The following is a 12796-nucleotide window of genomic DNA, read 5'->3' as shown; positions in this document are numbered from 1 at the left end:
GTGTGTGTGTGTGTGTGTGTGTGTGAAAAAGAAAAAAAAAGAAGACATAAACACTGAAGTGGCTCTGTGAGCTCACAGTGCGTCACCGCTGCAAGCTGAAACCCCCGTCACTGTGTATGTATGCGTGTGTGTAAACCCCCTCTGTCGGTTGTTGGCTTTCCTCAGCAGGTGGCTTTGGCTCACAAGCTAACGCTAGTAGCTCATAAGCTATAGATGTTATTGTATGGAGAGTCATCATAATGACCCCATAGGCTATATGGGCGCCCAAAGTGTCGAATAAATAACTTAAAATAGACGAATAAAACATTATAAAAAGATAATAAAATGATATAATACAAAATGGTTGTTCCTTTGGTCTGAATGAGCTGACAGCCAACCAGACACAGTGTTTGCCTCTGTTTCGAAAGTATTACTAGGAAAAGCACAGGTGTTCCTTATAACATTAATCATTACTCTGCTCTGTTTACGTGTCACAGTAAGATGTGACAGTGTAACAGTGAGCCAGCATGCACAATAACAGGAACCTGAAGGTGAAGCAGCTAAAGGGACTTCAGCCATCATTCACTTTAGTATTTGGGCCTGTAATTCTCCTATTGTGGCGGGTCAGAATATCGTCAGTGAAAAAGGCCTGTTGTTATGTACAACTGATTAACTATATGATGACCTACATACAGTTCATCAAAAGTGGGCTACGTACCAACAAGCCTTTGCAGGTTGCCTCTTGCAACACTCACAGGTCTGAGTCATTAAATTTTGACATTGAGAATCGTCCCTCTCATAACCTAAACAGAGGAAGCCAGTTAAATGGATGATTTGTTTAGTCTGTTAATCCATGCATACATTTCAGCAGTATTATTAACTTATTTGCTGAAATTTAACTTTCAATTATTCTTAGGATAACATACTCCTATACCAGGGTCTAGGCTAAGTATGTGTTTGAATCTAAACAGTCACTCCCAGTGTTGCCACATTGGGAAGTTTGTTGAAACTTCCTATTCCAATCATTGTTCTGTCATAGCTGTGTGATAAAAGACTTGCATGATTGGAAAAAAAAACAGGATTAAACCTTCCCCTACTTATGTAGACAGTTTTTTTTAGAGAAACACTTTAATTCTTATTATCATGGACCTTTGAAGATCATGTGTTTGACACTTGCAGTACTATGCAAGATTAAAAAGTGACATGGCTTTTTCAAATTCAAATAATATTGTTAAATCTGACACCAGTGAATGAAGGAGATTTCCACTGGCCTATGCTCCTTCCTGTGGGATGAACCAGTGAGTCAGTGTCAGTCAGTGACTCACAATATCAACCAGTCACACTGCTTAGACACAGACGAATCTCTGTGCTGCTGTCTTTACGGACTCTCTCATTCATCACAGATCCTCACTGATTAGTACATTTGAATACTGTGTGTGAATGGAAGTGGGTTGTAACTTGTGTGTGTGTGTTCATGAGAGGGGAAGGGGTATTATTTGTTTGTGCGTGTGTGTGTGTGTCCTGAATAGCCTGCATTCATACTGTTTTCCTCTATACACTGCAGGGCTATTATATCACTGTACACTTCACTGTGGATCAGTGGGTTAAAGTAAAATGAATAGTGGAGTGACACTGACGCGTGCTGGTAAACACACATTGTAGGTGAGGATGGCGTCATATTAATAATTAATGAAAATCCTGGTCTTCAGCAGACTGCCTTGGCCTTCTTTTAGTATTCATTTTTAGGAGCACCACATGAAAGATCCAAGGTTGTTTCCACTCGATTTTAAGGAAATGAGTGTGCCTACATAAGGTTGTGTCTTACTTTGAGTTCTTGCTACCAGCAGTGACACTAGTTTAAGTTGGCAAAAGGAGGGCTGCAGCAAATGATTATCTCTCTTCTCAGTTAATTAGCTGATTTATTTTTACTTGTTTAATAGTCTATTCATAAAATAGTGGGAAAATACCCATCAAGGTAATCATCTTTGACTTCTTCTCAAAATATTTAAATAAATTGTTAAATAAATAACAATGAATTATAAAAAATTGTTCCTGAGTCATTTTCTTTTGATTGATTAATCCATGATTCTACTAACAGTTTAAGCTCTTACTCCATTGCTCCCCATAGTCATGGTTTCTTCCACAGTACCTACATGTAAGTACCAGTAGGAACCATGAAGTTTTTTATTAGTACCAGATCCATGCAACAAAATTACACTGTAAATCATGAGCTGTGGTGTAAAGTGTCACCAAACTTAATTTGTTGTATTTTGTAACTTTTAAGTGACCTACACCTCGCCAGCTGAAGAAAGAAGAACAGGTATAAAATGGCACCAGTGAACTGATTTAATTACAAAGAGGAACCCACAGTGACAAAACAAGAACAGCTACTTACAGGAAGAAACTCTTGATAGACTTGATAGACTGTCACCATGACAACCGCAAGATGTCAACCAAAGCCAGAGATAAACAGAGTTATGATCAGGTGGTTGTTTTTCTTCCTGTTGACGTCTGTAACAGGGAAAACGTCAACATCACAAAACTCAATCTTTCAGTCAGCCTGAGCACAAGAGAGGCCATCTTGTCTTCTTCTGGAAAGATCTATGACAGTTATAATTTAAACATGACTGACAACGCATGCCAGAGGGAGGGGAAAAATACAAACAAAAACAAACCTTACACAAATATATAAAAATATGCCATTAGATTCATATCAACAATTGAGGACCGTGGGTGCACTATTTACAGAAAAAAAGGCAATTTATACCAATATTTACAACAATAAAGACTTTGTTCACATATGGGCACGAGGAGGTTGCTGGAAGTGATGATAGGATGAGTTTGACGTGATGGTGAAAATTGAGCATGAATCTTCTGTTTTCTTGGCACACAACATGCTTCATTCTCTCAATCCTGGTCAAATTAGCATTGAGTTTTACTTCATATCTAATACGCAGTGTGTTTGCGTGTGTGTGTGTGCATGCTTGTATGAAGAGAGTCTAAGCTGATACACATGGGGTCAAAACCTACAATGCAACTGTTGAAAATATGATTATTCAGTCATTTTTACTTATGTGACTACTGAGGAAATGTAAAGTACAAAATATAAATGTAAAGTATATTCTTAAGGCAGATTTTTAAAGAAAATCGAACTTTCTGAATCAGCCGAATTGAAAGTTATTGACTCCAACTATGGCAACACTTTAAGAAAAACATGAACAGAGCCATCACACTAAACAGTTTTCAGCCCAGGTCCAGGACTGGTCATGGAGCTATGACCCTTTTTTGCTGCTCAACTCCATTTTAGAAATGCGCTGGTACCAGCAGAAATAACACACAGATGTTTCACTGTTCACAGAAAATATACTAACTCCATTCTGCAGAGAGCTCTCCATTGCTCTACGCCCAGCATAGATATACAGCATGGGTAACTTGGCAGCTCTTGGCACTGAGAACACAAACATGAACTTTGCTGTGAATCATACGGAACATTAAAAACACTTACATTTGCTACCTTGACATTACGTAGACATAGTTTGACATTTTGGGTCATAATCATATTTGTTTTCTTGACAAGAGCAGGGTAAGATACCACTTTCAAGTCTGTAAGGTAAATAAAAAGCTACCACCAGGAGACTGTTAGATTAGCTTAAACAACGCTCCAGGAAAGTCATTAGAGTCTGTCAGGAAATAGTAACAGTACAACCCCTCATAAAACTACAGTGTTGTTTTTACATTATGGGTTTTATGATGATTTATGATAATTAATTAGTTTTAAAGGTGTTGGTAGGTGGTTTTCACCTTGCTTTCTCCCCATTTCCAGTAGTTGTATTGAGTTAAGGTAACCATATCCTGGCTGTAGCTAAACAATTATCAAACAAACATGAGTGGTATCAATTGTGTTATCTCTAGACAAGAAACCAAATGAGTGTATTTCCCAAACTGTTCCTTAAAGTTTGCTAAATTTCTCAAACTTTCCTCTGCTGTATTCTTCACATGCTACCACAGGCTAACTGGAATTTTGCCTCAATTGTGGGCAGAAAATCACAAACAAGCTCCTTTTTCCTTATACTACTTATAACAGAGCACTTATGGAGTGTCCACAGATACAGGTCGTTCGACTTTTACACTTTCAGAGGCAGAGAGCTCACTAGATAGTTAGCAGCTATCACAATGACCAGCTAATCCTCTTAACTGTTAGCTCTGCTCACAGTGGGAGAGTTAATCCTATGTGGATGCATTTGGAAGTGGGAAAGCTGAGGTGAAGTGCCCAGATGGCTGGTTAAGGTGCAATGAGGTTTTGTAAGCTTGGAGGGATCAAAGACAATCACTGCTTAGCCCCACAGCCCGAGGCTAGGGTGTGTGTGTGTGTGTGTGTGCACGCAAGGACAAGTCAGAGTCATCCTTCTTTTCCACAGGCATCTGCTGTGAGTCGAAGGAGAGTGTGTGTGTGTGTGTGTGTGTGTGTGTGTGTGTGTGTGTGTTAGTGTGTTAGTGTGTAACTGGCTTAACTTTTAGCCCTCTGAAGGCACGTGCTGGTGCTCAGCGTTTGTCCTTCTGACCTACTCTTTCTTATGCACTCTCAACAATCAATACTGAAATCTGTGTTTGTGTGCGTCTGTCCATAGGGGTGTAACAAAACATGCTACAATTCATGTAACAAAAATGCCACAATACGCACCACTGAGCTGAAAAACAACTGAAATATTAAACAGATCTTAACATTTGGCACGCAAACAGGAAATAGAGTGAGTGCGTTCTCTGTCAGTCCAACAGCTGAGTTCAGAAACAATGTGAAAGTGAATTTTGGAATTGATTTGACAGCTGGATGATTTGCAGTCTGGTATGTTTTGTAGTGATGAAAATATTTCCTTCAGACCCTCACTTTTCTGATCCCCTCTCTCTACGTTTATGGAGTCATACCACTCCAAAACAAGAACCCTGTATTGTGCATCAAAGCATGAGTGGACTATATAGTTACACCCCTAGTGTGCATGTACTGTATGTCCGCTGAGGCCAAACTATGCTGGTTTATCTTTTCTGGTAATCAAGCCAGGACTTCCTTGTTCTTCAAAACAAAAAAGAAAAAGTGAAAGCTGCATCTTCTATAAATTAAGTGCTGTAAAAGAAGGCGCTAAAATCAAAACCATAAATACTGTACATAACTATCTTTATCTGCTACCACAGCCTAGCGTCACTTCTGCTATAGAAATCAGCAACAACCAGTCCTGATTTCCCTCCTGACAGAATGCTCAATAAATTGAAATTTCATGGCAAAAGAAATCTCTTCAGATCCCTTAGTGTCAAAACTTTAACACATTCAAGGCTTCACATAGTCATGTTTAGGAGGAATGTGTCCAATGCACCTTTTTCTACCAGTAGTGGGACACTGCTTCAAAATTGAAAAATTAAATAAGAAAAAAAAGATACAATGTGATTATCTGTGGAAAACACACATTTATGTTTTTCACAAATGTCCTCTGATTCAGCGAGTGAAGGTTGTGCATTAATGTATGTGACTGTATGCATGTGATTATAGTCTTGTTAGATACCCTTGCCATATATTGCACTTAAATGATGCTCTCACTCACTCTCCCCTCTACAGGAGAAAAGATTATTTAGGTGGTCTCATATTTATAAGCAATGATCGTGGAGTAGATATTATTACATCCCTACTGGGGCCAGAAAGCCTGCCATCAGGGGTTGTTGTTTAGCCCTGGCCAGTCGGGTTTAAAGAGCAAAATTTGTCGTCCTTTACTCCTTTAGAGGCTCACAGACGTGAAAGACTGAGCCACTGTGCTAAGCTTGAACTCTAATAAACACTAACTCAGAATACCCATCAAAGTACAGTCTGTGTTGGTATGTTTCATTCATAGATATTCATATATTTTGTCATGACATCTTCCTCTGATCTTCAGAAGGCTTTTTGTCTGAAGTTCAGGTTAAGATGACGTGATGATGGAGTAAAGAGCTGATGTCCAAGTCCAAAACAACCCAAAGAAAAATGTCAAAGAACAATTACATGCTTCACTCATGTTGAAGTTCACTTAAATGTCCTCCCGTGCAATGATATTCTGGAGAGTCCAAGTCCTCGTCTGTCTCCTTCCTTCACTTGTTCTCAGTCCGAACATGTGACCACCTGTGAAAGTTTGGAAACGTCATTATTTCATTCTTCTCTTCTCTGAATTCTGTTTCTGTCAGTCAAGACTTGAGTGTAAAAGCGCGTTTCTAGACGATACTTGCAGATGCCGAAAAACGAAATACGCACGCACAGACGCCACTCAGTGAGGAACAACGCACACCATCAGAAACATTAACACAAGAAAACTGGGTTTGAAGTGATCATATTCATTTGTAAGTTCAGGAGGGAGTTGACAGCCATATTATGCACATAGAGACTGTCGGACTGAGCAGAAGACCAAAACAACAACACCAAAAAGTGAGAAGTCCGCTGAGGGAAAAGGACAGGAACTTGTGAGCAGTTCTCAGCTAGAGGGAGGTGGGGGTTGGTTGTTAAAAACTGGGATCAATTGTCTCAGACCCTCCAAAGCAAAAGATGGTTGGTACTGTCGTCCCGTCCGACTGTTTCACTGCTATTGGTCAGTCTGAAATCCTCATAGCCATCACCGCCAGATATTACTAGATGATTTGTTTTTGGAGGGATGTGGGCGGAGGCCCTGCGACGCGCAGAGTCACGCCTTTGGAGGTTCCCATCAACTGTGCTGCCACTCTGGTTGCCTAAGAAAGAGAGAACGGGTTAAAGGTCGAGAAAGGTTCAGCTTTCTGCAGCAAAGGTAGAAAAATGCATATGTGTAGACAGGTGCACATTAATAAAGTTTTTAAACACCAGTGCGTAGGCCAGTGATGTATAAATTATTGATTGCAAACAAAATGTCTGAAAAGGCAGTAAAAACCTGTGGAGTCAGTTGTTGGAGGAGGGAAGTTCATGTCAAATCCTTCTGGTAGTTCGATTGATGTCAGGAACCGAACATGGCCCGTGTGTCCGTGAGCCGAGCCCATCGGCATGAGGGGAGATTTCAGTGTTCCAGCCCCAGTTCCTGAGCTCACCGCTGGGATTGCCAATGTAAGAACCACCCCTGTGGAAGAACACTGTCTTGAAATATGCTTTGTTTTTGAATCCAAGGAGTAATTTAAAACATTTCCTCAGAACCACGTTATACAGACATCACAGGCAAAATACACTTTTGTTACTAACAAGACAACATTTAAAAGCCTTGTCATTTGCTGTTTTTTAATCAACATTTTCCTGAGCAAAAATAAACACTAAATATTTTTGAATGTGTATAGCATATGAGTTTTTTAATACTGTTTGCACGTGAATGTACCATCAAATCGTTGCCCACGTCTGATTTAACAATGAAATGGATGGATTTATGGATTTGTGGATCTATGGATTTATTAGACTAAGAAGTGTGTTTTTACCTGCACTTGTGCCAATCCACAGCAGATCCTTACAGGCCAGCAACGCTGTGATTCTCAGACAGGCGGCTTTGTGCTGCCTGATGATCGCATCGGCACCTGAATAGAGAAGGAGAATAGGGAGCGTTGGATGGGGCGAAAAGGAGAGTGATGGGATGTGTGAAAGTGAGAGAAAGGGACAGGGTGGTAGGACATTGGAAAGAGAGGTGAAATTTTAAATTTAAGGAGTACTTCCTGCATATGAGCTGACATCTGTAATCAAAATAATACCAACAATTTTTCTGTATAGTTGCCTAATCCTGGGGTTTTCTGTGTGCTCATATACAGTCGATACATATGCTTATCACTGTGCATTTTCTGCCTATACAGAGCTCTACCACGTATATCCGCATGTTTATGTATGCACCTACAACCCCGTATCTGTGCTCATATTCCTCACGTGTATTTACCTGCGAGCATCTTGTGCACTGCAGGCGCCACGTCCACCTCTGTCAGGCTCTCCCAGGTCTGAGCGTGGTACAGTTTGACCTGTGCACTGCCCTGCAACGCCAGCCACACACCCTGACCGTAGGCCACCATACACGTCACACATCGACTGCTGTCAGTGCCCACCTGGAAGCAGTGCTGTGAGGAAGGATGAAAGAGAGAGATGGAAGGAAGAAGTGTTATACTCACTCATCTGTCAGTGTGTGTGTGTACATTTTATTCCACCACAGCTTTTAGGTCAAACTGTGTGTTCATACTACCAATCTACCCGTTCTTACCTCTTGTACCAGTGTAGCTGTGTTGATAATAAGGACTCTGTTCTGTGAGCCACACCAAAGCTTCCCTCCCACAGGAACCATTTTGGTAACAGGACTAGTGGGCATGCCCAAAACTAACGTCTGAGAGGACTGAGGATCCCAGAAACTACCTGCAGAGTGACATTGACATTAAAGGGGATTAAAAAAAGAAAAAAATATAGAGAAAACAATATAACAGATATTGCTTTTCAAGTTACAACCCACGTTTCACATTAAAAAAAATTACAGCATCTGATCCTTAACAGAGCTGCTGAATTGTCTTTGTAGTTGATGGGGGGTTATAAAGTAACTTCACAACACACCTGATGTGCGGAAATCTTTATTGAGATAGATGATGGTTACAAGACATCTGTCTTTACATGATTATGTCATTATTTTGAACCCCTCACTCCCAATGTGTGCAGACTAGAGAGGATGTAAGATATTGAAGATTTGAACAAAATGTTATGATGAAGTTAAACTAAAAGCACTTTATGTAAAAAACAACTGTAGCTGAGTGTTTTTCATACTCTGCCTAATGCCAGTCACGTCCACACTTACCTGCTTCTCTCTGATAGACAATCACCTCTCCATTGGCCAAGGACACAAACACTTTGTTGTCCAAATACCTGAAGGAGGAAAAAATAAAATAGAAATATTTAATTAGAAATACAACACATTTGAAGCCAGCTGCATAAAATGCCTTCTCATCCATTTTCCCTTCCAATGTCACTCATTCTGCATTTTTAAGTGTCTACTTCAGCTTCATAATGTATTTATGTAATTCAAAGCAACAAACGTGACCAAAAAGGCAGACTCACAGTATACAGAGGATGGACGCTGAGTGTTGCATCTTCATGCTGTTTTTACGGTTGCGGATGTTGTCCGAGGACTGGTACACATGGATGCTAACAGAAACAGAAGCATGAAGAGTATAGTGTCAACTCTGGTGATGAATTTGCAACAAGCAAGGAAGTTATTTCCACACAGACAAATGTTCATTTGTGAGTGCATATCTGTAGGTTTGATGATATGTTCACTGGAAACTTTTGGTGATTTGGGTTGAAGGTTTGCAAGACTTTTGACTGGGCAAATCAAATGACTTGAGTTTGCATGTGTTGCTATACCACACACCATCCATCCTCTGTGCCCAGCCACACTGAGCTCTGGTAGGCCTCGGGGTCAATGCTGAGCAGGTCCTCCAGACTCGCCCTGGTGAAAGAGCCCCGGGAGGAACGACGCATGGCGCGGCCGTCCATGGGGCTCTCTGTCTGGGCTCGACTTCCTCCACCGACCCCTAACATCCCAGGAGCTCCATAAGAGCTCGCCACTGGGAACTCCTGTTCCTCCTCACTGCTGGTGGTCTCTGTGGCCATGTCCTTGGAGCCTGGACCCTCATCATCTTAAAGAGAAATAAAGAGTGTGAGGGCCTCAGAGAGGCTGTGAGGGCGGTGTGTGTGTGTGTGTGTGTGTGTGTGTGTGTGTGTGTGTGTGTGTGTGTGTGTGTGTGTGTGTGTGTGCATGATGTTTTTTTTTACTCACTGCCATAGCTGGATGAGATGGTGGAGTGACTGGCCTGACTCTGTAGAGTGGAAGAAGGACTGGGTGAATCCTCGTCATCTGTGTCATCGCTGTCAAACGGTACAAGCTCCGCCCCTGGTCCTGGAAACAGTCAATTAGTTGATCAGTTGACATATGAACTCTTGCTGCTTCTCATGTTGTAAAAACCTATATGGACAAACCTGTAGGCCGCTCTGTCAGCTCAAGAGATGAATGAGAGATAGATATATGGAGCTGCTGACCAGGTGGTCTGGAGGTAGGGGCGGGGTTGGGCTCTGATCCGCGCTCCCTGAGAGTGAAGAGTGGTCGGTTAATGGCTTTTTGAGACTTTGAAAACAGACTTTTGAAACGCTGTGCAGCACATGGGAGGGGAATATGAGAAACAGGGGTCTAAATTATAACTTCAGTTTGAATCACAAATTCAAACACAAATAACTCAGACCTTTGTTAATTCAAAGTGTACCTGTGTATCTGTGTTGCTGCAAGTGTGTGTGTGTGTGTGTGTGGGTGTGTGTGTGTGTGTGTTTGTGTGTGTGTGTGTCCACTAACCTTCCCTTGAGTCCTGGTACGGCAGCAATGCAGATGATCCTCGCTGAGCAGACAGCGATACAGGCCTCTACTGTGGGCTCATCTTTGATATTCAGCAGACACACCTGCAGAGGAAGCATCATCATCACATCAGACTGTTGCAAAATTCATATAATGTGTTTTCTCCTCCAGAAAACACGGAATAATCCCTTATGCAGAACTGTCCTCACCTGTCCCACGTATCCATCACTGTTACACACCCACACTTCACAGCCGCTGTCGGGACAGCTGTGGCTGGGAGAGGCACATGAAAACTGGAGACAAGCAACAAAATATGAGAGGAGATGACTATTGTGAGGACAGATTTGTCTACATGTGTGAACTTACTTGATTTAAATGACAGACATAAATCATGACAATAGATATTCCATGTTGCCCTCACCTGCATTCCACTACGTGTCTTCATTATAGGAATTGCCTTCAGAAACTCTGGGTCCCACTGGTCTTTATTCATTGCTAAAAAAAAAAAAAAATACAAATAGAAACTTAGCCTGCTTAAATAAAGTAGCTCTATGCCTAATGAATCCTTTTCAGAATCAATAACAATAAAATAATAATTATAGCATTAAAAATGTAATTAATGCAACACATTTTTGTCTAAGGAAATTACTACTCTCTCCACACACACACCACCCTCACAGCCTCTCTCCGTCTTATTTGCAGGCTACAGAATAATCAAAAATATTTTGTCTCATAATAAAGCTTTTTCACTGACCTAGTTTCTTCTTTGCTTCCTCAAACGCCTGTTCGAAGTTGGAGCGAGCGTCAGGTGAGGTAAACTCAAAGACAAAGGTGCTCTCAGCGGAGGCTGTGGTGAACTCCAGCTTTGTGGGCAGGAAGGTCATACTGAAGGCCAAAGACTGTTTCTCTGACAGCTCCCTGTGAACTGACGCCATCAGATCCTTTATCACCTCGTCTAGGGACTGAGAGAAATGGAAATGAATAAGAACAAACAAAAGACGAAAAAAAGAATTACTCAACGATCAGTCTATCTTTGTAGTTCCTGTTGTTGCGCTTGTGCTGTGAGTATCTAGGACTGAATATTTAGATGGACTGGTGTACACAAGGAAGGAGGAGAGGTTAAAAAAAATGACAGTGAACACAGAAAAGAAGATGAGAGTTAGTAAAGGCTTATGAAATGCTGGACTGCTTTATGGTTAACAGGAACACTGTTTGAGAGAACAAAAGACCAAGAAAGAGCAAAAGTCAACAATTTATTCTTGTGTGCAAACAAGGTGACAGGTAGAGGCACCAAAGGAGGAAGATTTAAGACAAAAAACAGTGATGCTCAAACACGTAGCTGCTGTTTGCATGTGCGTGTTGGCACACAGTACCTGGTGTGGGAAGCTGAGGGTCTCAGACAGCTTGCTGATCTGACCCAGCGTGCTGAGATCCTCATCTAGTCGACTAATCATCTTCTGAATGCTCTCCTTGTTTGTTGCCTGGGTGGAGCCTGGTGCAGGGAAGAACAAACAGGGAACCATACAACAGTTACATGAAATACTATTTTCAGAGTTTAGCTCAAAAGGGTTTCATTTCCTTTTTATACTGATAAATGAACCAACAGTGAGGTCGAAATGACAAACCAAATTTTCATACAGAAATTTGATAGAGGAGACCTAGAAAAAATATACTGGTGGCTAATTAGTGATGCATATGTGTGCAAAAAGAGTGTATGTCACAAATGTTGTGTTATTGTATTTGGAACTACACACAGTTATTTAACACATGCAGAAAAGGGCCATGTGCAATAAACTATTAATTCACTTAAGAAAAAAAAAAACATAAATGACAACATTGCAGTTTCCTGATTGACCCCATGCCATCAGCAGTACATGATCTCAACACAGTCTTACTTTTCACCACCTCTACGTCTTCTAGAGGAAGTTTCCAAAGGAACTTGTATTTACTGGAAGTATCAATGACACTCGCAGCAGAGTATCTGAGAGGGAGAGAGAGAGCAGCAGAGGAAGAGATGGAAAGAAAGAAAGAAAGAAAGTGATGGAGAAAAAAGGTGAACATCAAGGCAAATTTTGTCATTTGTAAAAAACATTGTCCGTATATCTTTTGTTGAACACCAGGGGGCACAGTTGGGTTTGGAAGCTGTATTATGACAGCCTCTGTGTGTGTGTGTGTGTGAGTGTGTGTGTGTGTATGTGTGTGTGTGTGTGTGTGTGTGTGTGTGTGTGTTACACACAAGCTCATGGAGCTGCGTCTTAATGAGCCAGACTTCCTCTTGAGAGTGGTGCAGATGATCAGATCACTGAAGAGGAAGAGAGAACGGTCCTTCTTCCCACCCACTGTCTTCTACAGAGAGAAAGAAAAGAGGAATAGCTGTGAATGTTTTGACACGTTATTGATTAATAAAAAAATTCAGATACATACAATATTATTACATTTACTACTAAATTTGTGGGGAAGGTAGTAAATATGTAGGAGGACAGTTC

At 41.1% G+C, this 12796-nt stretch overlaps 1 protein-coding gene across 2 annotated transcripts in view; it reads right to left on the bottom strand.

The window, feature by feature from the left end:
• Nucleotides 1-2311: 2311 nt before the first annotated feature.
• LOC130167416 (rho guanine nucleotide exchange factor 17-like) overlaps nt 2312-12796 on the bottom strand; it is a 67344-nt gene continuing 56859 nt past the window's right edge. For both annotated transcript variants that reach the window (XM_056373587.1, XM_056373586.1), the window contains 17 exons: nt 12547-12656; nt 12206-12291; nt 11684-11802; nt 11065-11272; nt 10732-10805; nt 10520-10603; nt 10311-10414; nt 9944-10050; nt 9744-9863; nt 9336-9603; nt 9023-9109; nt 8763-8830; nt 8184-8332; nt 7869-8043; nt 7423-7518; nt 6894-7076; nt 2312-6717 (listed from right to left, as the gene is read on the bottom strand). In XM_056373587.1, the coding sequence (XP_056229562.1) occupies nt 6515-6717; nt 6894-7076; nt 7423-7518; nt 7869-8043; nt 8184-8332; nt 8763-8830; nt 9023-9109; nt 9336-9603; nt 9744-9863; nt 9944-10050; nt 10311-10414; nt 10520-10603; nt 10732-10805; nt 11065-11272; nt 11684-11802; nt 12206-12291; nt 12547-12656 (2241 nt within the window). In that variant the 3' untranslated portion in view covers nt 2312-6514. The remainder of the gene's footprint in view (nt 6718-6893; nt 7077-7422; nt 7519-7868; nt 8044-8183; nt 8333-8762; nt 8831-9022; nt 9110-9335; nt 9604-9743; nt 9864-9943; nt 10051-10310; nt 10415-10519; nt 10604-10731; nt 10806-11064; nt 11273-11683; nt 11803-12205; nt 12292-12546; nt 12657-12796) is intronic.

This window comes from Seriola aureovittata, chromosome 4 (assembly GCF_021018895.1).
Source record: "Seriola aureovittata isolate HTS-2021-v1 ecotype China chromosome 4, ASM2101889v1, whole genome shotgun sequence".
Taxonomy (NCBI): Eukaryota; Metazoa; Chordata; class Actinopteri; order Carangiformes; family Carangidae; genus Seriola; species Seriola aureovittata.
This window is presented reverse-complemented; position numbering and strand designations above follow the sequence as displayed.